Raw genomic sequence first — 27,774 nt, forward strand, 5'->3', positions numbered from 1 at the left:
GACACCCCCCTTCTTCCTTCACCCTTTACTTGTCATTATCTCATTTTCTCACAAGTATTATTTGTAATTAGTACATTTATTGGAGCTTTGGGGATCCATTTGTGTATGGATGTTTATTAATGTTATATACTTTATTTCACTTCTACAGTAAAAACTCAACAAAAATGAAGTCTTGTCCCTTTTTTTAATTGTACAGAAACTTTAAAAATCTTCCAGGAATCCTCATGAAGCTGGTCAATAAATAAATAAATAAATAAATAAAGTATTTTGTTAAATCATTACTCAACATGACATCAACAAAATAAACATGGATACAAATTAACTGGATAAAGATACTGTCATATTTCTTCTATTCTTATGAAAAACCAACAACATAGAAAAATTGAGAATGTATAACAGTTGCATTAATAGATGTATTAAGTATTGTAATATATTCATTATTTTAAAAATGAATTGCATACCATCATATACATCTTCTTCACCCCTAAAGCTTTTGTTGTTCGATTGCTACAGCAGCACTACAAGAAATATTATAAACGCATTATAAATGTCAGTATTACCAACACACCAGAGTCAAAGATATTCACAGTTTGTAAAATATGAGCCCGTGGAACTTTGGAAACCTTTTTTTAAGATAAACCATATCAGACATAAGATATTATTCAAAAGAAGAGTTTTTTTTTTTTAAATCTTAAAACATGTCTCGAGGGGATTTTTAACTGCTGGGCACAAGATGCCTTCTACTTCACCGAAAGCCCATTTTCACTTTTGTGTAAAACTGGACTACAATTACATTTTAAAATAGTTTTTAAAATGTGAGGCTTGGGCATTCATGAAAATCATGGCCAGGTATAAACAATATTTTATGATTATCTCTTGCTAAAAGATCTCCTCCAAACATGTTTAGAGCATATATAAATCCTCTGCTTTAAATAAATAAATTGTATCTGACATAAAAAAAAAGTTCAGTTACCTTGTTAAAAATCCTCAAAATAGCATCTTCTCCTTCTACCTCAACACAAATCCAGAACCTACAAAAATGCATACAGTACATGCTTCATTTTAAAAGTTTAACTGCTGAAAACAAAATGTTTCCTACTTCACTGTAAAGTCCATCCTCAGTGTTTGTGCATTGGAAGCTTCATGTTTCCATATCACACTTCTGTAAATTGTATACTGGCCCCTGATTGGCTCCAAAGAAGTTGTGATGTCATAAATTATGCTTGTAGGCAAACATCCAAAACTTAAATTAAACAAAAAGAAAAAAATGAACAAAGAGAAACTTTCCACTTACAGCAGATGAATGTGAAAACAGGCTGCTAGTGTCAAACTATGCAAAGTGAAGCTCAAACATTCAACTGTATGAACGAGCACAAAAACACATGTTTGACTTGAAGAGGACTTTAAGTTCCTGTAACTTTTGTAGAAAAACACCCATCTAAAGCCTTTGTACTAAAAAGAAGAAGGGGACACCCGCACACTGTCTCAAAGATACTTAAATATACAAAAAGTTTAGTATTACCTGAAGAATGTCTTTGACTAAATTAAAGTATCTTTATTGAGCAAGTGAAGACAGTGTGCAGGTATCTTTTCTTTTTAGTAGGTACCCAACCAACACACCTTTTATAAAAAAAAACTAGTCAGCAATCAAGAGTTGTTTACGAGGCATTAAGTTCTTACCAGCCTTTAGATTGTATCCTCTAAAGACAACATGGTTCTCAAACTCTCTGTATTAAAATTATTATTTAATAACCAAACATACTGTAAAGGTTTCTGTCCATAAGAAAACTATGTAATGTTTAGATTACAGCCTTATTATTACAAATTTACAGTGCAAGAGGCGAAGTTATAGATACTATATGTAACCCGTAATATTAGAATAAGTCCCTACATATTAATTATTTTTCCATTTCTAGATTGTTGTAGCAGGCTGTAAACTAAACCATTACCAAAAAATATAATTTAGTCAGATAATAGCACAAAAAAAGTTACAAAGAACAGTCCAAACTTTAATTTATCAATATACCTGAAATGAACTTTAAATCAAATTATCTTGTGTGGAAGGTTCAGTCTGTAGATGTGTCAAAATAACAGAGAATTAAGATTACAATTTAAGATTAGGAGTCCTGACAGTGTTATATTCCAGTTTCCAGACTCTAATCCTCCTTTCATGAATTCAGTATCTTCCATTTTCTCTCTAGTCTCCAGTCTTCATGGTCCAGATAAGGACATGTCAATATATCCAAAACAGGGTCAGAGTATCCGCTTGCTCTTTAAATATGCACTGTAGTCATCAGGTCATCTGTCAAGTGTGCTTTGGTAAGGGTTTTATGGGCCTTTTTCTCCGCAGCCCTCGCCATCCCTGTTTTCTTAAACAGAGAAGTCACAAATGTATTAATCAAAACACAACAACTGGTTGTGCATTAAACACTGCTTATATGAAGAGTGCTTGATCTGTCTATGCTTGCTGTGTTTAACCAAACGGGGACCGTGATGTCTACGCCATACTTCAGACTACTTTACCTCTGTCAGATGTTTGAAGCTGTCAGCTGGTGGAGAGCTGTGAGCAACATGAGGAAAATTAAATCCCTGTTTGCTCAGCAGCCAGTAGGTCTTATGACACCCTTTACCCTGTCATGGACACAAACATACGCTGGTCACACAAAACATATACTATCTGTGCATTTTACTAGCAGAATTAAAATAAAACAACCATGTTGACTGACCTTAATATCAACGTCCCCTCTTTCCTCCAACTCAAATGATCCAGCCTGGACAAGAATGTCAGCAGTGCACTGAGATATGTGGATCTTGAGGGCTGTGTAGGACATATCAAATATAATGCCAAACATTTTAAGATGTCAAAGTGCTTCGACATTTAAAAAAACACAAACAAAAAACAGCTGTTTGTAGGTTAACTGAAGCCTAAGTGTTCCCTAATTCAATGTGAGCAATGCTGATATTTAATGTGTTCAGTTCACTCTTTATTTATTGTATATTTCCTGTTATTTTTATTTCAAACATGAAGGTTTGAATGCTGTTTTAAAGTATTCTCCACTCAACTATAAATTAAATGGTGGTGGGAATATACTTTGTTGACCTAAAAATAATCAAATTTGAAAACTGAGTCTAGGAATAGTCAAATCTAAAGCATCTAAAGCCTTATCCCAGATGGTTTAATTCACCAAATTGTGATTCTCATGCTCTCAAATGTTGAATGAATAAAGGTTATGCTTCTATTCACTCACGTAAGCTGTTACTTTCCATGCGGGAGGCCATGTTCACCGTGTCACCGAACAGACAGTAGCGAGGCATAGTGCTGCCAACCACTCCAGCAACCACTGGACCTATAAAACAAACACCAAACTTTAGTGTAAATGTATTCAAACTTCTCAAATATCAATTATATTATATTATATATCTAAAGTGACCAAAAAAAATCCTGCACGATGTTGATCGCTTGTGCTCAATTCATTTAATTACAACTTTTGTGAGTACAAGTGATTTCTGGTTCCTCCAAATGTCAAAATATACATCAACCAGGCGGGGAGTTCTGGTCCTCTGAAATGATGCCAACGCGGAAGTAACTTAAAACTGCATTCTATCAAAAAGCCACCAGGGGGCGACCGTTTTGGTGTCAAAAGGACTTCCGTCTCTATACAAGTCAATGGAGAATTCACCAACTTCTCACTTGATTTCTAACCTCAGTAAACATTTTCAAAATGTGTTTATGGTCTCAATCGCTAGTTTAAAGCCTTCTTCAATGCAGTATGATGTTCATTTGTGAAATTTTGGCCTCCCTGATTTTATATTTGACGATAAAGCAGGGTATGCATTAGGGCGTGGCTACGTCGTGATTGACAGGTTGATTGGTTCACAGGTTCAGGAGGGCGCCTCATGCTCCTCCTGATGCCCATATAAGTAGAATCCGTGGGGGGGGTTTTTACCCGGCATGCAGCGAAAATTTTCAAGATGGCGCTGCCCAGATCCGAAACTATTTGCTTCGAAGCAGCAGTCCACAAACCAATGGGTGACGTCACGGATGTTACGTATGACATCAACAATATATGAAGATGGCCTTCAACTCAAACTATTGCAAACACCTTACAGATAAAATACACTTCATTACAACATTTTATTCAGTCCATCAGTACTGTCTCTTACCAGAATGTATCCCAATACGAATTGCAAGATTCTCAGTAGGCATATGGTGGATTTTAAAGACCTTGATGGCACCCAGGAAATGCAGAGCCATTGTGGATATCTCCAAAGCGTGATTATCTCCATTGCTGAGAGGTAAACCACTGGCTACCATGTAGGCGTCACCAATTGTTTCCACCTAGTAAAGAGCCATAATGACATTTTTTAAAGTGACAACAGGAAGCCTTATTTATGCAAAACAGCAAAAAGTAATAACAAAAATAATGCAAAAGGTGCAATTAAATTAAAAATCTCAACATTTTAGAATTTTGGGACATTTAGAAAAAGTTGCATGAGAAAATTGATATATTATTAATTAATATGAAGCTACAGCCAGTTAGTTGATCTACTCATCTAATTCTTGACAAGAACGCAATATTTCTCTTTACAAAATCTTTAGACTCCCCTCTACGTATATATGTCACATCCGTAATGCATTGCGTTGACTGAAAAACAAAAGGTCTTGTTTGTGACGTACTTTGTAGACATCGTACATCTTGATGATGTCGTCAAAGAGGCTGTAGAGGTCGTTGAGGAACGTCACCACCTCCATCGCAGAACTGACCGCACACATGGAGGTGAAGCCCACGATGTCAGAGAAGAAGACGGTCACCATTTCGTAGCTACGCGGCTCTACTGACTTACCTGACATCAGCTGATCTGCGATGTACCTATGATCAATGAAACAACAACACTGGGAAAGTAAAAGTGGCCGAGTCCACTCACTCATTGATGTAGTCATGGAGGCAGATTCAAGTGGTGCCATTATCGTCACATGATTTGAAAGGGTTAGCATAAATTGCTAAGTAACGTGTAGTCCTGCGGTCATGATTTGCATAAAGAAGTAATTTTGATGCAGTTACATCTGTTACCTTGGTAACATGCTGGAGAGAAGCTTGTCTGCACGGGCTTTCTCGGCTGTGAGCTGATTGGTCCTCTCCTCCACCACCTCCTCCAAGTGATTTGCATATTTCTCCAACTTTTCCACCATATTATCCAGTATACTTGCATGACTACAGGGCAGAAAACCATTATCAACTCCTTGAAGGAGTTTTTGGACATATTTGGATACCCTTAAAATGTTGTAAACAGATTTCATTTAAATTTGTTGGAAAGTTGAAAATAAGTAATCAATTTTGGTGCAGATCAAGAATGGTTTAAAATGATTTTCCTGAAGGATATAGCTGGTGATTTTCTAGATTTTTCTCTTTGTCAACAAGTCTTGTGCAGAGCCAAACCAACAATGAATTGGTCTACTTACAATTATCCAACATAGCAGCTAAACCGTGTAATTACATTGTTAAAGATGTCTGTAAACTGTCGGATTTGTTTCACTGTCAGAATTTGACTGATTCCATCTAATCACATTTTGAAAGTCTAGAAGAGCTGCACAATTTAATCATGTTATCCCCATTTGAGTTAGCAGAGGGTAAACTGGAAGTTAGCTAGCTAGCAGAAGTTTTTGGTGCACACATGCTCAATGGGCCACACAGATGCAGAAGTTCCAGTTAATTTTAAACCCATAATTTCAATTTCTTGGCTTCATGTCCCACTGACCTACTTTCATAATAATGAATGAGGCCCCACCTTTTATGCAACATCCAGTTCTTTTTATACATCCATGATCACAACCTATTAACTTTGTCATATCTTGTAAATTTCTCAAAGAACTTTAGTACAAAGTCAAGAGGATGTGATATGTAGCACAATAAGCTAGTTGATTTGCTCACAATAAGAAAGATAGAGAAAATCACCAGCCTTACCTTTTAATATTTGCACAAGATAAGGCAATTTTGCTATTGACTCATGAACTACTGCACCTACTTAACTGAAAATGTGGTGCATGCATTGAGTAATTTTTTTAAGCAGATGACAAATTCACAGGTGGAGGCATGCACTCTGACTGCATTTTAATATATTAGAACAAGCTACTTGATTTTCATGTGCATTCACTTGAAAGTAAAAGTAAGGTATGTAACCATATTTAGAGAGAGATTGGTAAAACATTATATAAACATATTTTCTTAAAGTGTTTGCATTAAGAAATAGAAAATCTGAGTAGCCTGACCTGTCGGGGCTGATGTCCCTCAGCTGTCTCCGTATAGACGCAAATGGTGGTCGGTGGTCTGGATTTTCACTCCAGCAGGCCGTTATCATCGAGTTGATGTTCTCATCACACATTTCAGACAGCGCTGGACGGAGGAGTTCCCCTTGGCAATGAGCCCGCAACTGTGTAATAATCTCTGGAGAAAACATGTAGCAAGAAGGAGAAATCCCAGTAGAGTTGGACTTTTTGGGAATTTTGGATTTAGATGTTTTTAGCTTATGCTAGCAGTGCCGCTCTTATCGGTCCGTCAGTTGGTTTAAGTTGGTCTGATCAGTACACCACTTTGGTCCAGACTGGAATATCTCAACAACTGTCGGATGGATTGCTATTAAAATTTCATGGAGAAATTCATATTTCCCAGAGAATGAAACCTAGAGACTTTGCAGCACCTTGACTCTTGTGGTTTTGAGTGAAATATTTTAAATTATTGGATAAATTGCCATGAAAAATTGTACTAGATGACTTGGGTGATAACTCTTTTTGCACCATCATATGGTAACATTTTTCATTGGTCCAATAGTTTTGTTTATGACAAAATACCTGGAAAATTAATGACATTCTCATCAGCATCAGTTGTGTTTCGTGTTCAGTGCTAATTAGCAAATGTTGACATGCTAACATGACCATGGGTCATAATAATCAACATATAAGACAGTGAACATTCAGACCTTTCTGCCTGCCATTGTTGTGTCCTTCCTTTGTTTTGTGATATATATAAATTAATAAATGGGTAAAGAAAATAAATGAATAGCTCTACAATGTGCTGACCTTTTGGGTCTAGGTTGACGTCACCATATGGGCCGGCTTTTGAGTTGTGCATGAGTTCCCACATGATCATGGAAAAGCTGTAGATATCGGCTTTGGGCGTTCCATTGACTTGGAGATTGACTTGTCTCAAAAGCTCTGGAGCCGTCCAGTACATGCCTAAAACAGCCAGCAAAACATCTGGTAACTAAGGAACAGCTAAAACGAGTTAACTTCTCTGCTGTGATAAACATAAATGCAAACATATTTAAGATTAAACTCAATCTATTAATACTAAACAGTTTAATTTTGACAGTTGAATCCACACACAGACCTTCATAATTGTGATTTTCCAGCGGCGTGATCTTGTTCTTGGTCCCATATTTAAACTCCCAGAGTCCAAAGCCAGAAAGTTTAATCTGGAGTCGACTATCCACCAGACATGTGCTGGGCTTCAGGTTCCCATGAAATCTCAGGCTACTCTTGTGAATGAACTCCATTCCCTGGAACGTGAACAAACAGGTTTAAACCATAAACAGTTACAAATAATAATGTATTTTTGGGGGCTTTTCCATTTTAAAATGAAAAAATCTGCCATGTGGTATAACTACAGTTTGTGTCTGTTTTAAGGGTTTGAAAAAAATTGAAATAGTTTTATTTTATTATCCTTATTGTTGTATTCAAGTTTCATTAAAGCGTTATGTAGTCCCCCTCTATTTTTGCTCCTCCACTTGGATGTTTGAGCTTCACTGTGCAGAGTTTAACACTGGCAGGCTGTTTTCAAATGAATCTATTGGGAAGTTTCTCTGTGCTCATTGAAAACCTGAGTTTAAGTTTGTCATATGCAAACTTGAAGCCTCCAGTGCATAAACAATGAGAGTGGCCAGCAGTTCAACTTTTCATAAGTTCTGGGTTCTTAACCTTCGTGTCGTCCTCCCGGGTCAAATTGACCTTGTCTGTTTTGACTGTTCCTTCCTTCCTCCCTCCTTCTCTCTTTCTTTCCTCCCTTCCTTCTTTCCTTCTTTCCTCTGTCCTTCTTTCCTTCCCTCTTTACTCCCTTCCTTCTTTCCTTCCTTCGATCGTTTCTTCCTTCCTCCCTTCCTTCTTTCCCCCCTCCCTCTTTCTCTCTTTCTTTCCTCCCCATTACCTTCCTTCTTTCCTCTGTCCTTCTTCCCCCCCTCCCTCCTTCCTTCTTTCCTCCCTCCCTCCCCCTTCCTTCTTCCCTCCCTCCCTCCTTCCTTCTTTCCTCCCTCCCTCCTACCTTCCTTCCTTCCTTCTTTCCTCCATCCTTCCTTCCTATCCTTCCTCCCTTCCTTCTTTCCTTTCCTTTCCTCCCTCCTTTCCTTCCTTTCTTCCTCCCTCCCTCCTTTCCTTCCTTCTTCCTCCCTCCCTTCCTTGACTCGAGGACAACAGGGGGGTTAATGAGAAAGAAGGAGATGAGGATTTAGGGATTTTTTTACAAGCTAACTGATTTTCTTTTGATACAATTTATTATTATTTAAAGCAGAGCATTGTTATGTCTTAAAAATGTTTAATGCACCTTTGAAAAAACATTTAGTATCTTTCAATGTACTAAATTACTTCACAAGTAATTTATTTAACTCACATTGACAATGTCATAGGCAAACGACAGCTTAAACATCCTATCCAGCTCAACATCTGAAGCCTTTAAAATATCCTGAAAGAAAACACACAAAACAAAACCAACAAGTAATTAATATTTTAAAGTTGAAGCAAGTTACTCAGAGAAGATTAACAAAGAAGCATTTTAAATCAGAATTTCAAGTACAATAATGTTTTAAAGTTCATAGAAAAGTGTAAAGAAAAGCCATTAAAGTTGAGATACTGACCTTCAAGCTGCCTTTCCTGCAGTACTGAATGACCAAACAGACATTTGGTGGCTCAATGCACACACCAAAGAACTGCACCAAATTCTCATGTTTCATCTCTTTCATCTGTCTTAAGAGTTTCAGATGGTTAGACATACAATATATCTTTGCATGGGTCAAGAAACAATCTGCTATTCTTCACTTGTATATTTTAAAGTATCAATGACTCTTTTTAATTAGTTGTAGTTGGATCTTGTTCCTGTAACATAAATTTGAATAAAAACATCAGACAAACTAAAAAAAATCAATAAGTATGTTTGGTCTGGTAGAACTTAAAGAACTTTACCGCCTTGAACTCTGCAATAATTGAAGGTCTCTGGACATTATTGCCAATATGGTTCTTGATGTACTTAACGGCCACTTGATTGCCCTGTGTGGAATTTAAAATACTACATTAGCCAAAAGGAGAAGTTCTGGCACATGAAAACAATACCTGAGCAAATTTATCAAAGTACATTTCCATTAAAAGAAATCATTTTTAACCTTTGTGTCGGTCTCCCGGGTCAAATTGACCCCATCTGTTTTGACTGTTCCTTCTTTCCTTCCTTCATTCCTTCTGTCCTTTCCTTCATTCCTTCCTTCCTTCCTTCCTTCCTTCCTTCCTTCCTTCTGTCCTTCTTTCCTTCTTTCCTTCCTTCCTTCCTTCTGTCCTTCTTTCCTTCCTCCCTCCCTCCCTCCCTCCCTCTTTCCTACCTTCCTCCCTTCCTTTCCTCCCTCCCTCCTTCCTTCTCTCTTTCTTTCCTCCCCCCTACCTTCCCGCCTCTCTTCCTTCCTTCCTTTCCTCCTTCCTCCCTCCTCCCTCCCTCCTTTCCTTCCTTCTTCCTCCCTCCCTTCCTTCCTTCCTCCCTCCTTTCCTTCCTTCTTCCTCCCTTCCTTCCTCCTTTCCTTCCTTATTTCTCCCTTCCTTCCTCCTTTCCTTCCTTCTTCCTCCCCTCCTTCCTCCTTTCCTTCCTTATTCCTCCCTTCCTTCGTTGACTCAAGGACAACAGGAGGGTTAAACACATTTAAGGATTATTGTCATTATTGATCTGTCAATTATGTTTGCGTTTCTTCAATAAGTCATTTTATAAACTGTTAGAAAAATGTCTCCAAAGATCTTTCATTTGACCTACAGTATGTTGACTTTTATCATTTTGAGGACATGTAGCAGACAGACACTCTAATCTGTGTCTGTTTGATTTCTATGATACTTTGGACCAAATTTGCACCCATGATACAGAGTTTATTGAAAAAATGAAATACATCAGACCTACTGAAGAAGCTTCATGTTCAAAATGAAGGTTTTTTTCTCGTTAAACCCTGAATAAAGAATGTACCTGAAAGAGGCCTATGGTGATGAAGACCTGTTCTCTGCCTGTCTTGTCCCTCAGGCCATAACTGTTGTTGGAGAAATTGGATTGAGAGCCTCCACTCCCACTTTGACTACCTGAGGTGCTAAGAGATAAACTCTGAATTCCCTGGAGGAGACACAAACACACCAAAAAAAAGCATGTGAACACAAAACCAGGAGAGCAAACATGCACATACACAGAGTAGAGAGACACGATCATGCAATTTTTTTTTCATGCACTCTTACTGAAGGCTCCCTGATGACGGCAATGTCTCTGTAGTTGATCAGCCACCAGCACGAGTCATCAAGTCTTGTCTGGAGTCGTAACTTCTGCACAATGAGGACCCAGATGCACAAGACTGCTAGCATACCGATAACGGGGAAGGTCACTAGTAGAGCCAGCAGGGCAATGTCTGTCTCCCATCAAGACAATACATTATAAAGGTGGTTAGCTTGGTCTGAATAAGCCATTTAAATTCATATAAATCAATACTTTGGTATTGTCTTAAATTTTACCATTAATCAGCCATTCGCAGATTTCGTTGTTGAAACCACATTCTGGTTTATCAGAGGGTTTTCCTTTGGGCCACATCACATAATCAAACATAGATGTCGGCCTGAAATATATATATTTTTGTGTGATTAAAATTTAATATTAAAACATTTGAAACCGATATTATGTGTTTGGAGATGGGAAAAAACCCCAAAGTGTTTATTCAGGGTTTCCCAAAACTGAACTTTGCTAGATTGTTTCATGGTATAAAATGTTTTCGTTACCGGATAACTTTGGTGTGACTGTCAAAATCGAGGATAGGCACGAACTTGATAATGTCTCCTATATGCTGCAGGTCATAAATGGAGTAGTCCAAATTTCTTTCCCCTTCTTCATCAAAGTGGACTAGTCCAGAGGCACCTGCAATGACAGGTCATCACTGCATCAAACTTACTGTGACTGTGGCTAACAATGTGCTAGCCTTCGTTTTGATATAGATTTAGGTTTGCAAACAAGAGTTGACTCATTAAAGGGTCAGTTCACTCAAATTATGAAAAGAAATCTGTGCCTGAGATTTCTGCCACCAGCCCAATAAAATAAAGCATTTATTTTAATTTTTGGCGTTCACAGCATTAAAAAATAGACAGTTTTAATTAACTGCTTAATAACTAAGAAGTAGTCCCTAAAAAAAAAAGGTTGTTTTTTTGTTGTGAACTGACCCTTTAATGCATCAACTATTTGCAAAAAGAGAGGAAATGCTACTTTTGAATATTAAAACTTACCTTCAAGTTAATCGTTTTTTAAAAGATTGAGAAACTGTAAAAAAGGAATATATTTACTACTACTTTTACTACAGAAAAAGTCTTTAAAATGCACAAACTAATGAATCAACAAAAAAAAATCATGAACCTCTCAATACAGATACCAAAGTAGTTAACTACCATAAAATCGAATGTTGTTTTTATTCTTTAATCTCTGTAGAAGTTCTCGCCCATCATGAGGGTCTTTGCCGTCTTTCAGGACTTCCTTCAGTCCCATTGCGTAAAGAAGCACTGCGTCATGTAGATAGGCAGAGTAGGGGCTGACCTGAAATAGTAGAATCAAGGCATTGAAAGTTGGTTTTTGATCAAAATGAATGCGAAATTGTTTAAATAACAACCTTTGAATTGTAGTTTTTCAAACATTTTCAAAAGTGCTCGCCTCTCTTGCAGATGTCAAGTTGCTCCAAAACGGGTGCCCTTTAAGTTTTTCGAAAACTTGCTCAAAGAAGTCGTAATACTCGTAGCCTTCGTAGGATTTCTGGCCGATGATGAAAGTCATGTCAAAGGCCCTTCTGGTGGCGGGGTTTAGGTTGTTGGTCAAGGCATATTTCCACAAGTTGTCCTGCTCAGGGAAAATATCAAGATGATAAGCACGAGAAACAAGTTAGTACGGAAGTTATATTACTATCGTGGGAAAAGATAAAGTGAGTGTTGGGATGATGTTGCTAATGAAACAACTACATTAAGCAGATGTCTAATTAAACGAAGGATGTTACATTTAATATGACAAACTTTCTCTACACTGAAATGCAATAACACTGCTTCTTTATTTCTACTTAATCCTCTATTTAAATGGATCAGCCTGTAAAAATGCTGACTTTTTGCCTGGGGCATGTAGATTTAGCCTCAGTCTGTTAGCATGATATCGTGCATGTTACGACTACTTTTACAAGATTACAGTTGTAAAACGAGTCGGCTGGAAATGTGAAAATGTCAGCTGGAGATGGCGTTAAACGACCACCTTGTGAAGAAAAAGCTGAGAAAACCTGCAAGCACCAGTTGTTGTTTTAGCTGACAAAATCAATGGTTGCCGGCTAGATGAAACCTACTTTTGTTCGCAAATGCACAGTTATAATCACTTTAAGGTTGTGCATTTAGAAATGATGTACCTGTAAAACATGGGTAAAGAAATACATATTCACTTCTTTCTGAGAGTGAGATGAAATCAATCTTATTTCTGTGCATTGGAAAGCAGCTAGTTAGAAAAGTACACCTACCCACACTCATTTGTCTAATGAACAGAAGCCTGCCTGTAATGTAAAAAATGAAATAAAATATAAAAATTGCACCTGGTGATTTTAGGAAGTCACCTTTTTTAGAGCTATTGCATGACTATCGAAAGCTTATTTGTCTCCTGTGTAGCATCGGAAATGGGTTTTAAAGACACTCTTGGTTCTGGTTTCTATAATGGCAGCTTTACTTTGACGAAAGACCACTAATTAATTCAAAAGAAATACAATTTAAGCTGCAATTTTCCTATTTCCCCGTGGCAAAACAAGTTTAAATTAAGCTGAATATTTGTGTTAGTGTTATTGTTTTTTACTCACCACATTTCCACTAACCTCGAAATGCTGCACTAGGAAGAATATGAAGTCGCCATTCATCAGGCCCTGTCGCTCAGCCTCCAGCAACAGAGCTATAGAGTCCTCTTTATTTGTTAGCACCACTATAACTGGAAGGTGGAGGGGTCACAGCAAAACATAAAACATTAGATAAATATAGAAATATGGTGTTATAGAATCAAATGAGTCAGAGTTTACTAGAAAATCTGCACATAGAAACACTTTTCTTACCTCTGGCGACTGTTGAGACATACTTAACATTTCGATGCATGAGCTGAGGATCGCTGGTGTCAAACTTGACCGCTGCAGTCAGTTTGAATTTGGCTCTCAGTGGATTCTCCACAGTTTTCCACAGAGCGTCAACTTTGTCCCAAGTGTTCGAGTCTAATCCCCCGCCGATCATCGCTATGTGACTCCATCCGAAGAACTCCAAGGTCTTCACCAGGACCTCTGAGCTTCTTTTAAGAGGGGGCATGATTTTAATGTAGGAGTCGTAGATAACGCTGTTGTCCATTTTGGAGGATTGTCCAACAAAGCCAAACATGGGGATGTTCCATGTTGATGCAATGAGACCAGTGACCTGTGAGGCAGTAATACTGTGAGTTAAAGAGACTATAGAGTTCAGTTTGTTAAGGGAGACAAAAGTTTAATTTCTTTTTTAAAACAATAAGTGGTGTTGTGGTCAGGTTGTACATTTAGATGAGTACATGGACTGAATCTACATGCACTGTGTCCCCTAGATCTGCCTTTACACAGCTACATAAAACTTTGGGGAAAACACACATAAAATAACATAAAATTCAAACAATATAATTAAAAACTGGCATGAGAATGTAGTGGAAAGCTTATCTTATCCCTCTTAAAAAAACTGAGTATAAAATGATCCAATTCATTGTCCACATATCAAGAAAGACGTATGTCCAGAGGAAGTTTTACAGAGAAAATTACACATGGATGAACACTCAAAAAGAAATCAAATCACTGAGCATGGATGTGTTAAATATTAGCAAATGTACCATCATATATGGTTATAATTTTAACAGGATTGATTATTGTAGTAGCTGCTCGTGACAAAGAAGTTGCACAATAACTTAGATGCAAAAAGATCATGGCATGAATATATAATAACAAAGGATGGCATATAGTCTGTTTTAATGGACGTAAATGTTGTCAGTTTGCTTTTACAATCTTGCTTTTTACATGTTGGGAATCTAACATTAAACCTAAAATGTCATGACAACTGGACATATTGGATTTGCCGTGTTAGAGCATATAATACAATCGAAAGCTCCAGAACAGCTACTAAATGGAGCTTGTGGTGAGTTTTCAAACCATGCTGCTGCTTGTAGATTGTAGTATTGCCACGATTTACTGATTAATCAATTGGTCGATCGATATAATGAATATTTAGCAAACACATCTCAGTCATCTTGCCCAACTCATAGCAAGAAAGAAGATATGGTAGCCACCTTTTAAAACACAGATTATTTATCCACTTATTGCTTTTTGTCATTTTTATGGAAAAATGCCACCGTTTACTTGTTGCAGCTTCTCAAATGTGAGGATTTTAAGCTTTTGTGTGTCATACATGACAGTAAACTGAATGTGTTTGGATTTTGGATGGTGAATCAGACAATTCAAGACATTTAAAGATGTCATCTACAACTCTAAAAAGTTATAATGGGCAGTTTTTTCTATTTTCTGACATTATATAGAGAAATTGATTAATTGAGAACCAGCAGATTATTCAATCATGAGAATAATTGCTGCAGCCTTAGTTGATGATAAAAATTAGTTTTACCAGATATAGATATAATAATATCGTTTGATTCAGATTCTATTATAATCATTTATAAATCACCTGAAGAGAACCAAGACTGAAGCATCATTTACAACTTTCTACATTCACAAACATCACATCATGAACACATACCTCGGCTTCTTCGGGACATGCTGGACCAAAGAGTGCAGACACGTTTTCTTTCCACACCTGATGAATGAACCCTCCCAGGGAAAGTTTGGGATTACAGTCTGTATCTGTGAAGACAAAATCCAGACTGTAGTTTCCCAGGAAGGAAGGATTCGTGTTCACCTTCTCCAAAGCTATCTGTATGGCAGAGCCCAGCCGTAGGGCGCTGAAGGGGAAGGACATGTTCCAAGGAGCCTGGAAGCCAATCAGCATCTTGTGTGGATGAGACGCATTGGTGCCGTTATTGATGACCGTGGCAACACTTAACACAAGTGTTACATGAAGCACCAATATCTGGCTCATGCCTGAAGAATATACCGTCCTCGACATCATTCTCATCTTATTAGTTGCTTCATTACTGGGTTTAAATACACAACTTCCCTGGTGATTCTGGGCAGTTGATAAGGGAGGATAAAATGTGTGTATGTGGAGGAGAGTGGGAGGTACAAAGAGGGATTAAGTCCATCATTCTCTCATCTTTTCTGTCGTGCAGTTTGACTGTTTTTTAGTGTGACCCATGTTTCAGTACAAAATGGATTTGATCATACATCTGTAAGACATCTACAAGGACTTTATTTTATTATTATTATTTTTTTTTTACAAGTATCACTCATAAGGTAGACGATGAATGCACTCATTTCCAACGATATAAAGAGTCCTGTGTGGTTTCAAGGCTCACATTTATCACTCCCAGCAAAAACTGAGTATAATATAAGTTTTGCTTTAGATTTTTTTGTTGATTTCCCACTTTGAGAACCAAGTAGGAGTGAGGGCTTCAAGCTGATGAAGGGAGGACAGCTGAAAAGCAGGATGTACTAGAGAGGAGTTGTGCATGATTTTATGTTGACCGTGTTTGTAATAGGCTGATTTGTAATTTGGCAAGATGGTCACTGATCTGATAATACTGATATTATCAACCAATATCAGTAAATTCCAAAGGTACCACATCCAGTTATCACTCACGTTCATAAATCTAGTATCAAAGTTCATCACAATCTGTTTGATCTCTTACAAGGGCACACTTCCACTGCATGCAAATACACACAGATGAAGGGAGTGGAAAATGTCTACAGGGTCTTATTCTAAGAGTATCTGCTAATTTAATTAAATTGAGATTATTGAAAATTTAAAAAAAAAAAGTCAATACAGCAAAAACTGTGTTGCAGATCTCCTGAGAGGGTTGTCTACTAGTGCCAGGCTGCAAAAAACATGATGGCACAGGTTGAGCCTTGCTCGATGCAGAAAACCTCTCACACCTGTGTGCAGTTTAAGGTGCTAATGACCACAGGTGAGCAGATTGTACATTAGTGGTGTTGCTGGCTTCAGCTGCTTTTCCCCTGGAGATCCCTGCTCAGACTGGCCCCAACAACCTCTGCTAATCCCACCAGGTAACCTCTCAAAGCTTCTCCTAATGAACCTTCATCTCGCTGCCCAGCATGAGATCTAAACATTCACACAAAGCAGCCATGTTAGAAGTTTAGCATTGTGGAGGTGAATGTATGGAGTGGAGGAAATATGTTTGGTAGCATGTATTGACTATACCTGTGGTTTCACTTAAAAGTCTAAATGTGTCTTTAGATCATTAGACTTGGAAGAAATAATCATTTTAGAACTTAAGAGTAAATCTCCCTCTCACAAAGAAAATATGAGTGCATATGAGAAAAAAAAAAACATGTCAATACACTGGGTGTTTTTCTGTGTTACTACTTTGCCTTACTTGATCTGATATGACATGTAGTTTATGGTTGCTAATGTCAGCAAACTTAGATATCGTTGAGTCAGTTTGCTGTCTTTATGATCTTCTCTCCTCTGCTGCTGCTGCTACATACATGTTAGCATTTAACTTAATTTAGTCATTTTTCTTTTGTGTCCATGGTGGCATAGGTTGGTGTCTGGAATCACTTTCTATCTACTATATAGTGTAAATTTACCATAATCTGCACACAAAAACTACCCAATTAAGCACAAAATCTCCTCCATGGCATGCATGCTACTTTTTTTTGCTAACAATCCCACAATGCAATGCACATATTAGAGTTAATGGATGATTTGGAGTGATTTTTAAACCTGACCAAGGTCTCATTTAATCATTTGTGATCTAATGTAAGGTGCAATTACACCTTATCTCACTTGATTGAGCATAAGCATCAAGTAAAACACACAGAGAGGCCGATTACACTCTACTGCACCTAATTTTCTAGTTTTATCAGGCTAAAATTCTTCAGGTTGGTATTTTCATTCAAGTCAATGACGATAACATCTTGATAATGGTTGATTTTGACAGAGGGACACTGAGTTTTCTTGACTTAAACAGTGCAGATGAGTGTTAAACTAGATTGAATTCAAAGTAAATATTTGTACCATTTGATGAATCTAGTCTTACTTGCACTTCTAAAAGAGGGATACAAGAAAAAGGATGAGCTGTTCGATACTACAGACCTGTGCATAAATGTTTAAAAGTCTGTTGCAGTTCGTTCAGTTTTTAAAATGTAAGCACATGCATAAAAATATGCAAAAAACTGCAGCATCTTTACCTTCCTCTGTCTCAGATATAAGTATTTCTCTTTCTAGACTGCAACCATACATTTATTAGTTGGTAGAGCATATTGTTTTATATCTTTCTTTTCTTTAAGAAGCATAAAGCATTGCATAATACTCTTTTAATATTATAGTATGTGACTCAGGTTCAGTGTTGATGCCTGTGCTCATGGGTTTTATCAGTGGAAGTGATAGTGGCCAAGGTTCAAAGGTTTCTTTTTAACTCTGCCAGGCTGTTTTTTTTTTTAATGAGTTGTCATTCTTCATGTGTCACCCTTCAGAGCAGAGGAAGAGGATCTGCTGTGCACACACACGCCACACACCTGCCTGTCAACTGGGAGCAGGGTGGATCACCTCAGAGGACCAACGGCAGGTAGGTCGCCAGTGTAACATTCGCTGTGGCATTGCTCATTTTTAATCAATTTGGTTTGCAGTCAGTGTTCTATTCATTCTTACTATTATTGGATTTAGCAGATGAGTGTTGTACAGCAGCCATAATACTGATACTGTTTTTAAATTAGTTGTGTTTATAATCCCAGATGCATACAGATGTTTCACTGTAAAAAGCAGAAACCTTTTCTTAGTTAGTAAATTAATTTTACTTGAAACCCTAATTGCCACTCGAATGCTATAAAACAAGCTTGAACCCTAAATAACCCTATCAGAAAATAATTGACTTTTAACCCTGTGGCAATTGACAATGAACCCAATGTGTACCAAAGGTCAAGAAAAACTTTCATGCATACAAGAGGTGAAGCAACTCCCTTGATGTCTTTATCTCATTCAACATCCGTTCAACAGTTGTTTCAATGATAGCCCATGTATGTAAATACTTGAATATTGTACTAAGCCTCCTATCACTGTTATGATATTCTGAGCTTTTAATGGCTAGGACTCTTATCTTAAGTGATTAGGAATAGTGGTTGTGTAAGAAATGTTGACTTTGACCGAAGTGTTCAGGGACAATATCAAGAGCAGAGTAAGGAGCTCAGAATTGCGTAATAGGACCGTCTTGAATATGGCATAATTCGACTGAACTTTGTTACCAGTGAACCCATGTCAAAGAGAGAATTGGCTAAATAATAATACACCCTTATGTTTTTCTGTCCCAGCACACTTTGCACCATGGAATTCCTTTTCCAGTTGCTCTTCTCCCCTCTCCCGACCCCGGCCATCATCTCCCTGTTTGCTCTGGCAGCTGCGACCCTGTTTTACATAAAGTCACGGCCCAGTCCCCTTCGGACCCCCACTGACCTCAACAGCCAAACTACAGGTATCAAGGTAAAGAGTGCAAGGCTGCCCTTTTTAAAAAAAAGTGGATATCCATAAGCATGTGTTGGTGACTGAGCATCCTCATGTTGTGGTAATAATGTGGGAACTGAAGGGAATTTTGTAATGTAAGTGCAAGACAGCTGTTCATTCTGAGTGCTTCTGCTTGACTTCCTTAGGATGGAGCAAGGAAAGCTGCGTTTCTTGATAACAACAACCTGGTGTCTTATCACCATGACAACGCGCAGACCATCTATGAAGTTTTCCAAAGGGGTCTGAAAGTTTCAGGTGGAACAAACTTTCTTTACCTTTTTTAATTTAATGGCTCTCACAAATTGGGCTTTGATGCTATCAGCTATCTATTGGTGGGTTAGGGTTAGGGTTTCTGCTCAAGGGCCCCTGGGCACTTTCCCAGATTACCTGTATGGTAGATCCGGCCGTGAGTTGGACAAGAACACGGAGATCTGTATGCTAAAAATTAAGCAACAATCAGTAGATGCTTAGCATAGCACACAGACTTAAAATGGGGGGGGCTAGCCTGACTTTGTATAAAACACATCTTGTAGTACCTCCTAAAACTCGCTAACGAATGTGCTTTTGCAATCCTGTATAAAGACTGATGTGTAAAAATGATGCACAGCCTTATGTACAATTTCTTTGGTTGGGCAAATAGCCAGAGACACTTTGGTTTGCAGCTTCATATTTATCTTGAAGATTTGATACGCATCAAACGTTTAAACTGTGGAACTATTCTTCTCACATAAGTTGTTGAAACAAACCAATGAAATAACGACTGTAATACAGTACATGTCAGCTGATGTTGGGCCCCATTTCTTATTTGCAGGTAACGGACCATGCTTGGGCTACAGAAAACAAGGAAAGCCTTACCAGTGGCTGAAGTACAGACAGGTAAAACGACACGCAACACACCCATCAGCACTTTTCAGCATGGTTGAGATAAACCGTTGTTCATTGCAGCTGACCTTTCCTCCACTTCCTCTTTTTTATGAAGGTGTCTGACAGAGCGGAGCACCTGGGGTCAGGGCTCCTCCATAAGGGTTTGATGCCACAACAGGACACTTTTATTGGCATCTTTGCTCAGAATAGACCCGAGGTAAGAGAGGGGATAACTGAGTGAAGTGTTTGTTTTTGCAGTTGTAAAGAGAGCATTTTTCACCCTGACTGACTATAACGTTGCTGTCTCACTGTTTCACGGGTCATTCGCAGTGGATTATTGGTGAACTGGCATGTTACACCTACTCCATGGTAGCAGTTCCCCTGTACGACACCCTGGGTCCTGAGGCTCTTGTGTTCATTATTGACCAAGGTAATTGGAGCCTCTCTGCTCTTAATGATGCTAATAACAGAGTCAAGTCTGAGTCCAGTAACTCCTCAGTCCCTGCAGGGATCTGTGTCGACTGTGCTCTAATCTCTCCTCACTTATTTATCACACCACTCCCTCAATCTGTGCTTCATTTTGCTTTTGATTATCTGATCACATCTGGACAATTTATCACAAGACAAAGAACATGCCTATTAAGAGTAGGTCTACTGTTTTCAATGCTACTGCTTGTCTTGCCTTTTTTATAAAACTTGGCGTCTTTCTGCCTGAAACTATAATGCCAACAAATATAACTTGCAATGTTATCTAGTGCATTTGCTTGCCTCATAATATCAGCAGTACGTGTGTCAACTTTGATACTATTGCTGTGTCAATTTGACTGGTAATTCAGCTTTTAAATGTTCTTCATTCAGCGGAGATCTCCACTGTGCTTTGTGACAATCAAAGCAAAGTAGAAACACTGCTGCAGAACCGGGAGAAAGGCCAGACTCCGGTTCTCAAAATTATCATCGTCATGGACCCTTTCAACTCCGAGTTGGTCGAGCGAGGAACAAAGTGTGGCGTGGACGTTGTGTCCATACAGGATGTGGAGGTAATGCATGCTAAACACAGTGTTATAGGGAGTCACTGCTTGTGTTTTATAATGGCTTCACTGTTTTTTGGGCTGTACTTTCCACTAATGCTATTTAGTAGAAGAACAAACATTATTGAAAACATGTTCCATCTTTCTGTTCTCCAGGCTCTGGGGAAAAGTAACCATCAAAAGCCAATTGTAAGTTTGAAAGTGATTACATAAATATATTAGAAACAAAAGGTTGAGATTCAGAAAATTGCATGTTTTTAAAAACGATTCTGTTGTCAACAGCCACCAAAGCCTGAGGACCTCAGTATTGTTTGCTTCACCAGTGGCACGACAGGTAATCATTTTTGCACTTTGTGGGCATTTTAAGTCATCTGTGGGGAATGATTCAGCAATTCTGAAAAGTTAAGACTTCAAGTAATGTAAAATCACATGCATCCATAATGTTTGAGATTATATGGCTCAGTCTGTGCAATTATCAATGTAAGTAGCTGTGGTTCCTTTTTTAGCCATGCTAGGCTTGGGGTAGCAATGTGGGTTGGTCGGTCCATCATTTTGGTCTGACTGTACAAAATTTCATAGCAAACTATTAAAAAGTGGAGATCTCTTTTTCTTAGACATTCATGTCCTCCTCAGGATCAATTTTAATAACTTTGTTGATCCCCTGACTTCATTTAGAGATGTCAGTATTTTATATACTGCTCAACTAAGATGTTTATATATTAACCATTGTATTTATTAACACTGTCATTGTTGGCATGCTGCTGAACACTTAGTCTTGGGGGGGGGGGATTGATGTTTGTCTGGTCATTTATGTGTGTTTCTAAAGTTTAAGCTGAAGTGAGATTTTATTCTGTCTTTTAAAGGTGAAATATTTTTGTATCTCTCTCTCAGGAAACCCCAAGGGAGCGATGCTGACCCATGAGAATGTGGTCTCTGATGCTGCAGGTGTAATCAAAACCTTTGAGGTGTGTGTGTATAAGAACTGAATCATTGTGCTGTTAAATGTTTGGTTTGAGGACTCAAAATATTTTGCATGCATATGTTTTTGTAAATGAATCTATTGCTATCTTTACCTCTGTGCATCCCACAGACGGCAGTTGTTCCAAGTACCCAGGATATCAGCATTTCATTCCTGCCTTTAGCGCACATGTTTGAGAGAGTTGTACAGGTAAGGTCCTCCCTCCATTTACAACTTGATCAAAGATGTTGACAATGCTTTTATTCTTAAAGCAATGTTTTTTTTAATTTATGAATGCCTTCTCTAAATGTTTGTTTCTTGTAGATCGTGATGTATGGTGCTGGTGCTAAGGTGGGGTTCTTCCAGGGGGACATCAGACTTCTGCCAGATGACATGAAAACCCTGCAGCCCACCATTTTCCCTGTGGTGCCTCGACTTCTCAACCGTGTCTATGACAAAGTTAGTGATTTTTTTTGTATAAAGACACAACAGCCTCACTCTTCATACCTAAAACATTCAGTGTCTTTACTTTGAGAGCTCTAATATTTGAGGGTAATCATATAATTCCAGGTTCAGAGTGGAGCCCAGACAGGTTTCAAGAAATGGCTGCTGAACTTTGCTGTGGAGAGGAAATTTGCAGAAGTGAAGGAGGGCATCATCAGGAACAACAGCATATGGGACAAGCTGATCTTCCACAAAGTCCAGGTACTGATCCTCTTCAAACTAGATGATAGAATTGTATTATGGAGAGAGAGAGAGAGGAAACTCACTAATTGATGCATGCTTAACCTTTTTTTTTTTTTAAATCCAGGAGTCCCTGGGAGGACGTGTGCGGGTCATGGTGACCGGAGCAGCGCCCATCTCTCCCTCTGTTCTCAACTTCCTCAGAGCTTCCCTGGGTTGCCAGGTAATGCACACCTACTATGAGATGTCAGTTGTGTTTACTTTACCGTCAGTCCCACTGCAAGGGATATTTTAGAAAGCTCCGTTTAAAACCTGCTACTACTCAGGTCACCAAATGCAGTGTTTTTTGGCCTTTAATTACCCTTCTCTGTAAACTGAGTGTGTTCAAAGAGAAGCTGGTGTTGACCCAGTTTCTAAATCAGTATTTCTGTTTGAACCTTGGTAACCTTTTTTTTTGGAAGTGCAACAAAACTACACCAATACAGTGATGCACATGTTTGTGGTCAGTAGGGATTGTGTAACAGTGCTGGTATTGATTGATTCATGTTGTCATGATGACCTGGTCACACTGCTCTTGCAATCCTCTGATTTTTGATTGGTCCTCTTAGATCTTTGAAGCATATGGTCAGACAGAGTGCACAGCCGGCTGTACCTTCACCTTGCCTGGAGATGCCACCTCAGGTATGTAGCTGAGAGGTGGCCTGATTTTTGGGCTGTTCCACATGACTAACTAAAACAACTTTAAAAAAAAAAAAAAAAAAAATCAATTTCAACAAGTAATGCTGACAACTCCTTTTTTAAAAAGTGGCTAAAATCAAAATTTCAGATAATTTCTACCAGACTCCCCCGGCTTTATTGAGCTTTATAGCAAATATCAGCTAATTGTTTAACTGTAAGCTGCAACTTTACCCTTATGGTTGACTCTCAGGACTGTTTTATAGCCAGCTTTTTTTTTTCTTAAAGGAGAAAATGCTCTGAAAAGCCACTGTCATTACCTGCTCAGCACCAGATATCAAAGAGACACAGTTAGCTGTAGACTAGCTGGTTTAACATAGTGGAGCATTTAGCAACTGAAGAGCCAGATAGTTCTCTCAGGAGTTGGTAAAGCAGAGTAGAAAACTGAGCTAAAAGGAGATTAAATATTGTACTCCCATTCACTAGATGGATAGAAAAATTACTCCAAATGAAAGATGATGCTAATTTACACATTAGAAGTTACAGAGCAACTAACAAATTCAACATATCAACTTTTAAAAGGTGAGCATATGTCAGTGTTACGTTCATGCCTTAATTCCAATGCCCCCTAGTGGACAAAAAAATCACTTGATGCAAGTTTAAGATGAGGTATTTTAATGAACTGTTTCCATGTTGGCAAAATTGCTCTGCAAGTCCAAACAACCCTGTGCACATGTGTTCACCATATCTTATTTTTTATTACTATTGCTCTTTACTGCTTTTGTACTTATTATTTTATTGTTTTTTTTATTGACGCTCTTCTATTTTTGCTGCTGTAGCAATGCAAATTTCCCCATCGTGTGACTAATAAAAGAATCTTATCTTAGGACATGTTGGCGTACCTCTGCCTTGCAACATTGTGAAGTTAGTGGATGTTGAGGAAATGAACTATTTCGCATCAAATGGTGAAGGAGAGGTAAGTCTGTGGAAGGCCAATGGTTGGGATGGGCGGGGGTGACAATTGAATAACTACCAGGTCATAAAGGCTAAAAAAACAGGCTCAAATTCGGGTGCACCAGTCAAGTCTCCAATAAATCCCATGCATATAAGCAAAACCTGTGTTTCATGTTCAGAAAATTTGAGTCCACTGGGCTTAGTTTGTATGTTTTCTTTGTGGTCTCTTCCAGGTCTGTATCAAGGGTAGAAATGTGTTCAAAGGGTACTTGAAAGACCCCGCGAAGACTGCAGAGGCCTTGGATAAAGACGGTTGGCTCCACACTGGGGATATTGGAAAATGGCTGCCGGTAAGAACCAAGTCCCAGATAACAGGAAAATGCCAGTGTAATTTTTCCCTCCAGTAAATGACTTGTTCAAAGCTTATCACGGACAAAGTGCAACCACAGACTGCACTGTACGTACCATGTGCACAGTGTTTGTTGATGTAGCCCTGAAGTCATATGGGAAGACTGTAAAGTATTTGAAACAGCTTAATTGTCGTTGTGGAGAATTTCTGGTTGCTCTGGAAGGCATCTTGTTTATGCAGTTTGACAGGACCTGAGAGGACTTGAAGTGCTGCAGTTTAAAAAGAATAGTTTGGAATATGCTTATCTTCCTTTTGCTTGCCAAAGGTAAGATAAAAAGATTTATACCGCTCTCGTAAACATGAGTGGTATCATTTTTATCTATCATAACTCTCTACGACGAAAGTGAATAAGGTTGAAACTATTGCCAAAGGAAAGTTGTTTATCATTTTAAAGATAAAGCTTGACACTTTGGGAACAACACTTGGTTGCTTTCTTAGATGAGAAGATTTACCCCACTACAGTATGTTGTATAAAAAAGTACAGCCTTGAAATGCCAGGAGATTGTTAGCTTAGCATAAAGACTGGGAACAGGGGAGGAAAAGGCCAGCCTGGCTCTGAAATCTGCCTACCAGCACCTTTTTTTTCTCTTTTTTTTTTTTAAGCTCACAACTTTTCTCTTGTTTCCACTCTTCCAACCATTTTCCTTTTCGAGCTAGTCTAGAACAAGGTAGTCAAATGTTATGTGGAAAATAATGAAAAATACTTAATGTTAATCCTTTAGAGATGCCTTGTCTCATAATGGGTTTTGGACTTGGAGACATTTTCATTCTAGTCACAGTAACGTTCACAAGTTATTTCCTCTGTCTGGTCAATAGAGTGGAGTCCTGAAGATTATTGATCGAAAGAAGAATATCTTCAAGCTGGCTCAAGGGGAATACATAGCACCAGAGAAGATTGAGAATGTCTACGTACGAAGTGGACCTGTTGCCCAAGTATTTGTGCATGGAGATAGTCTACAGGTAAATCCAGCATCACTGGCATGTGTTTTATATACTGTTTACACACTGATGCCTCAGATAATCACTACTGTGCTGTCTGTAGTCCTGCCTAGTTGCAATCGTAGTCCCTGACCCTGAGGTCCTGCCAGGTCTTGCCAAGAGTCTGAGCTGCCAAGGCTCCATTGAGGATCTCTGCAAAAATATGGTAATGCTTCTGTCAGATTCACTCTTTAGCATATGTGTGTGTGTGTAGGAGGGTATTTCTTCAGTTATACAAAACAAACTAATATCAGGCAGATACTTGGCGATCTTGTGTTATTATAATACAATGAATGTGTCTTCAAGCTTTAAGAAAACACCTGTAATATCTGCAGTAAATCTGATCATTAACACTAACTGGAGCCAGTTGGAATAGTCGTGCATACTTGCTATAAAACCCATAAGGCAGGATATCTGCAAATAAAGTTAAAGGTAGAGCAGAGCAGTGTTAAGCCTTTTTGTAGTTAAAGTTTTTTTTTTTTTGTTGGAATGCTTCTAACAGGACATTTTTGTTTGCAGGCAATTAAGAAGGCCATTCTTTCCGACTTGACCAAACTGGGCAAAGAAGCAGGACTTAAGTCTTTTGAGCAGGTAACCACTACACATGAATTTCCCAAATGAAACGACTACTGTATGTGTAATGAATATGCCTGTCAGCCATCATCAGGGTAACTTCAGGTTATTGGTAATTGCTCAACCCTCCAGTCCTTTTTTGTGATGAAGAATCTGCTTTTCCAGACCTCATAACATTTGAGCACAAAATTGGCTCAGTCTACCCTCTAGTGGTTAAAATGAGCAGTTACACATAAATAAGGACATAACTATTTTCACAAGTTTAAACCCATGCTACATTTGCTTTCAAATGAAACTGCAGGTCCCTTTTTATTTATTTATTTATTTTTTTTAAATAAAAGATGTGTTTTTCTTTTCAACTTTTATCTTGGACATCCAAATGTAACCCTGTTCACCTTTTCCCTCCTCTTCCTATCTAATCCAGGTGAAAGACATATACCTCCACCCAGAGCAGTTCACCATTGAGAACGGTCTGCTTACTCCCACACTCAAAGCCAAGAGGAACGAGCTCAAAACTCTTTTCCAGCCACAAATTGACAACCTTTATGCCAAAATCCAATAAATGGAATGAACCTTCACCACAAACACACCTACTTTTGGTCATGTTTTTTCTTCTTTTTTTTTCCAGGTTGGGGGGCGGGGGGTGAACAACAGTCATTCTAGAGGTCTGAGTCACCTGAGACAAAGAAATTCTGTTAAACTAATTTTCCTGCAGAACAAATAATGCAGTGCAGTCTGGGGGTTAGCTGGACAGACTCATTGGCTACAACTGAGTGAATCATCCTTTTAACAGATGCAGGATTTGAGGAACATAAAGTCAGCTTTGCACATGCTTAGAAGGCACTTTATCCATGTTTTTTCTATTGAAATGCACATTATCTTGGGACTAGTTATTTCAAGGTGTCAGATAAACATTAGCAAAACCTTCCAAGAGAACATTAAAATGCTCAACTTACATTTATGTTAATCAGTCATATCGGCTACAAATGATAAATGTCAACTACTGCTGTAATCCATATAGTTTTAGTTTTTTTAACCAACACATTTTAATGCAGGTGTCAATTCCATAAAGCTTTGTTGCACTTATACAGGTATGGAAACTAGGTACAAACACTACTACATGTTTCTGCTTCTGACAGACATCCACATGGTAGGAAATTGCTTTTTACTGAACATCTTTTGGAAACCTGTCTGGAAATGGGTCTAAATCAGTGTGACAAGTCAGTTCATAAAGTTCAACTCATAACTGCCCTCATGTGTTACAGTACAAACATTGCAGGTACTCATGCTTTATATCGCTGCAGTGATAAATTGTTAATGTATCAGCAGAGTGAGGACTTGGTGGAAAAACACAAGTTTAATGTTTCACTTAAGTGCAACACTGTAAATTATTTACCTATAAAACATTCATGGATTGTTGTTTTAACTCAATAATGGGTCCATAAACTTTCAAGGGAGTCTCCTCCACTCCTTACTGCTATAGATTTTAATTACAAGGTTCCCAGTAAGCCAGTAGGGAAAATTAATGATTTTTTTTTTAAATTATCAGAGTATTCTTTGTTGCTACACAAATATTATGAAATGCAGTGTTGAGTGATTAGTATTTATTTCATTTAGTTCTGCTTTTGAAACATCACTAAAGATATTACCTGCTTAGCAGAGCGAATAGTGACCATAGTGTACACTAGGCAGATTG

The 27,774-nt window shown here is 38.2% G+C and overlaps 2 protein-coding genes across 2 annotated transcripts; one reads left to right on the forward strand and one right to left on the reverse strand.

Moving 5' to 3' along the window:
• Nucleotides 1-2,514: 2,514 nt before the first annotated feature.
• On the reverse strand, nt 2,515-15,418 carry gucy2g (guanylate cyclase 2g). Its single transcript, XM_062442887.1, has 21 exons — nt 15,080-15,418; nt 13,378-13,726; nt 13,147-13,256; nt 11,964-12,146; nt 11,705-11,849; nt 11,048-11,183; nt 10,787-10,887; nt 10,517-10,683; nt 10,257-10,397; nt 9,227-9,310; nt 8,902-9,006; nt 8,658-8,729; nt 7,386-7,554; nt 7,076-7,231; nt 6,269-6,443; nt 5,073-5,213; nt 4,679-4,871; nt 4,165-4,339; nt 3,249-3,347; nt 2,727-2,818; nt 2,515-2,631 (listed from the first exon to the last, which is right to left on the reverse strand). Exons 1-21 carry the CDS (start codon nt 15,416-15,418, stop codon nt 2,515-2,517), a joined length of 3,249 nt encoding a protein of 1,082 aa, XP_062298871.1.
• A 2,483-nt stretch (nt 15,419-17,901) lies between these two features.
• acsl5 (acyl-CoA synthetase long chain family member 5) lies at nt 17,902-26,656 on the forward strand. Its single transcript, XM_062442368.1, has 21 exons — nt 17,902-18,026; nt 18,766-18,934; nt 19,102-19,210; nt 19,767-19,831; nt 19,935-20,036; nt 20,150-20,249; nt 20,678-20,856; nt 21,004-21,036; nt 21,130-21,181; nt 21,739-21,812; nt 21,938-22,015; nt 22,130-22,264; nt 22,376-22,510; nt 22,617-22,712; nt 23,098-23,170; nt 24,052-24,140; nt 24,352-24,468; nt 25,344-25,487; nt 25,570-25,671; nt 26,025-26,096; nt 26,503-26,656. The coding sequence occupies exons 1-21, from the start codon at nt 17,902-17,904 to the stop codon at nt 26,638-26,640; spliced, it is 2,187 nt and encodes a 728-aa protein (XP_062298352.1). The 3' UTR covers nt 26,641-26,656.
• The last annotated feature ends 1,118 nt before the right edge of the window (nt 26,657-27,774 follow it).

The sequence above is a fragment of the Scomber scombrus genome, chromosome 21, assembly GCF_963691925.1.
Source record: "Scomber scombrus chromosome 21, fScoSco1.1, whole genome shotgun sequence".
NCBI lineage: Eukaryota > Metazoa > Chordata > Actinopteri > Scombriformes > Scombridae > Scomber > Scomber scombrus.

Excerpts from the sequence above, each read along its gene's own strand:
- gucy2g (XM_062442887.1), bottom strand. The coding sequence starts at position 15,418 with ATGAGCCAGATATTGGTGCTTCATGTAACACTTGTGTTAAGTGTTGCC. Across the intron at positions 13,727-15,079 it reads CATGTCCCGAAGAAGCCGAG|GTCACTGGTCTCATTGCATC; the intron begins GTATGTGTTCAT and ends ACTGCCTCACAG. Across the intron at positions 4,340-4,678 it reads AGATGTACGATGTCTACAAA|GTGGAAACAATTGGTGACGC; the intron begins GTACGTCACAAA and ends GCTCTTTACTAG.
- acsl5 (XM_062442368.1), top strand. The coding sequence starts at position 17,902 with ATGAGTTGTCATTCTTCATGTGTCACCCTTCAGAGCAGAGGAAGAGGA. Across the intron at positions 18,027-18,765 it reads CCTCAGAGGACCAACGGCAG|CACACTTTGCACCATGGAAT; the intron begins GTAGGTCGCCAG and ends TTTCTGTCCCAG. Across the intron at positions 22,265-22,375 it reads TCAACCGTGTCTATGACAAA|GTTCAGAGTGGAGCCCAGAC; the intron begins GTTAGTGATTTT and ends ATATAATTCCAG.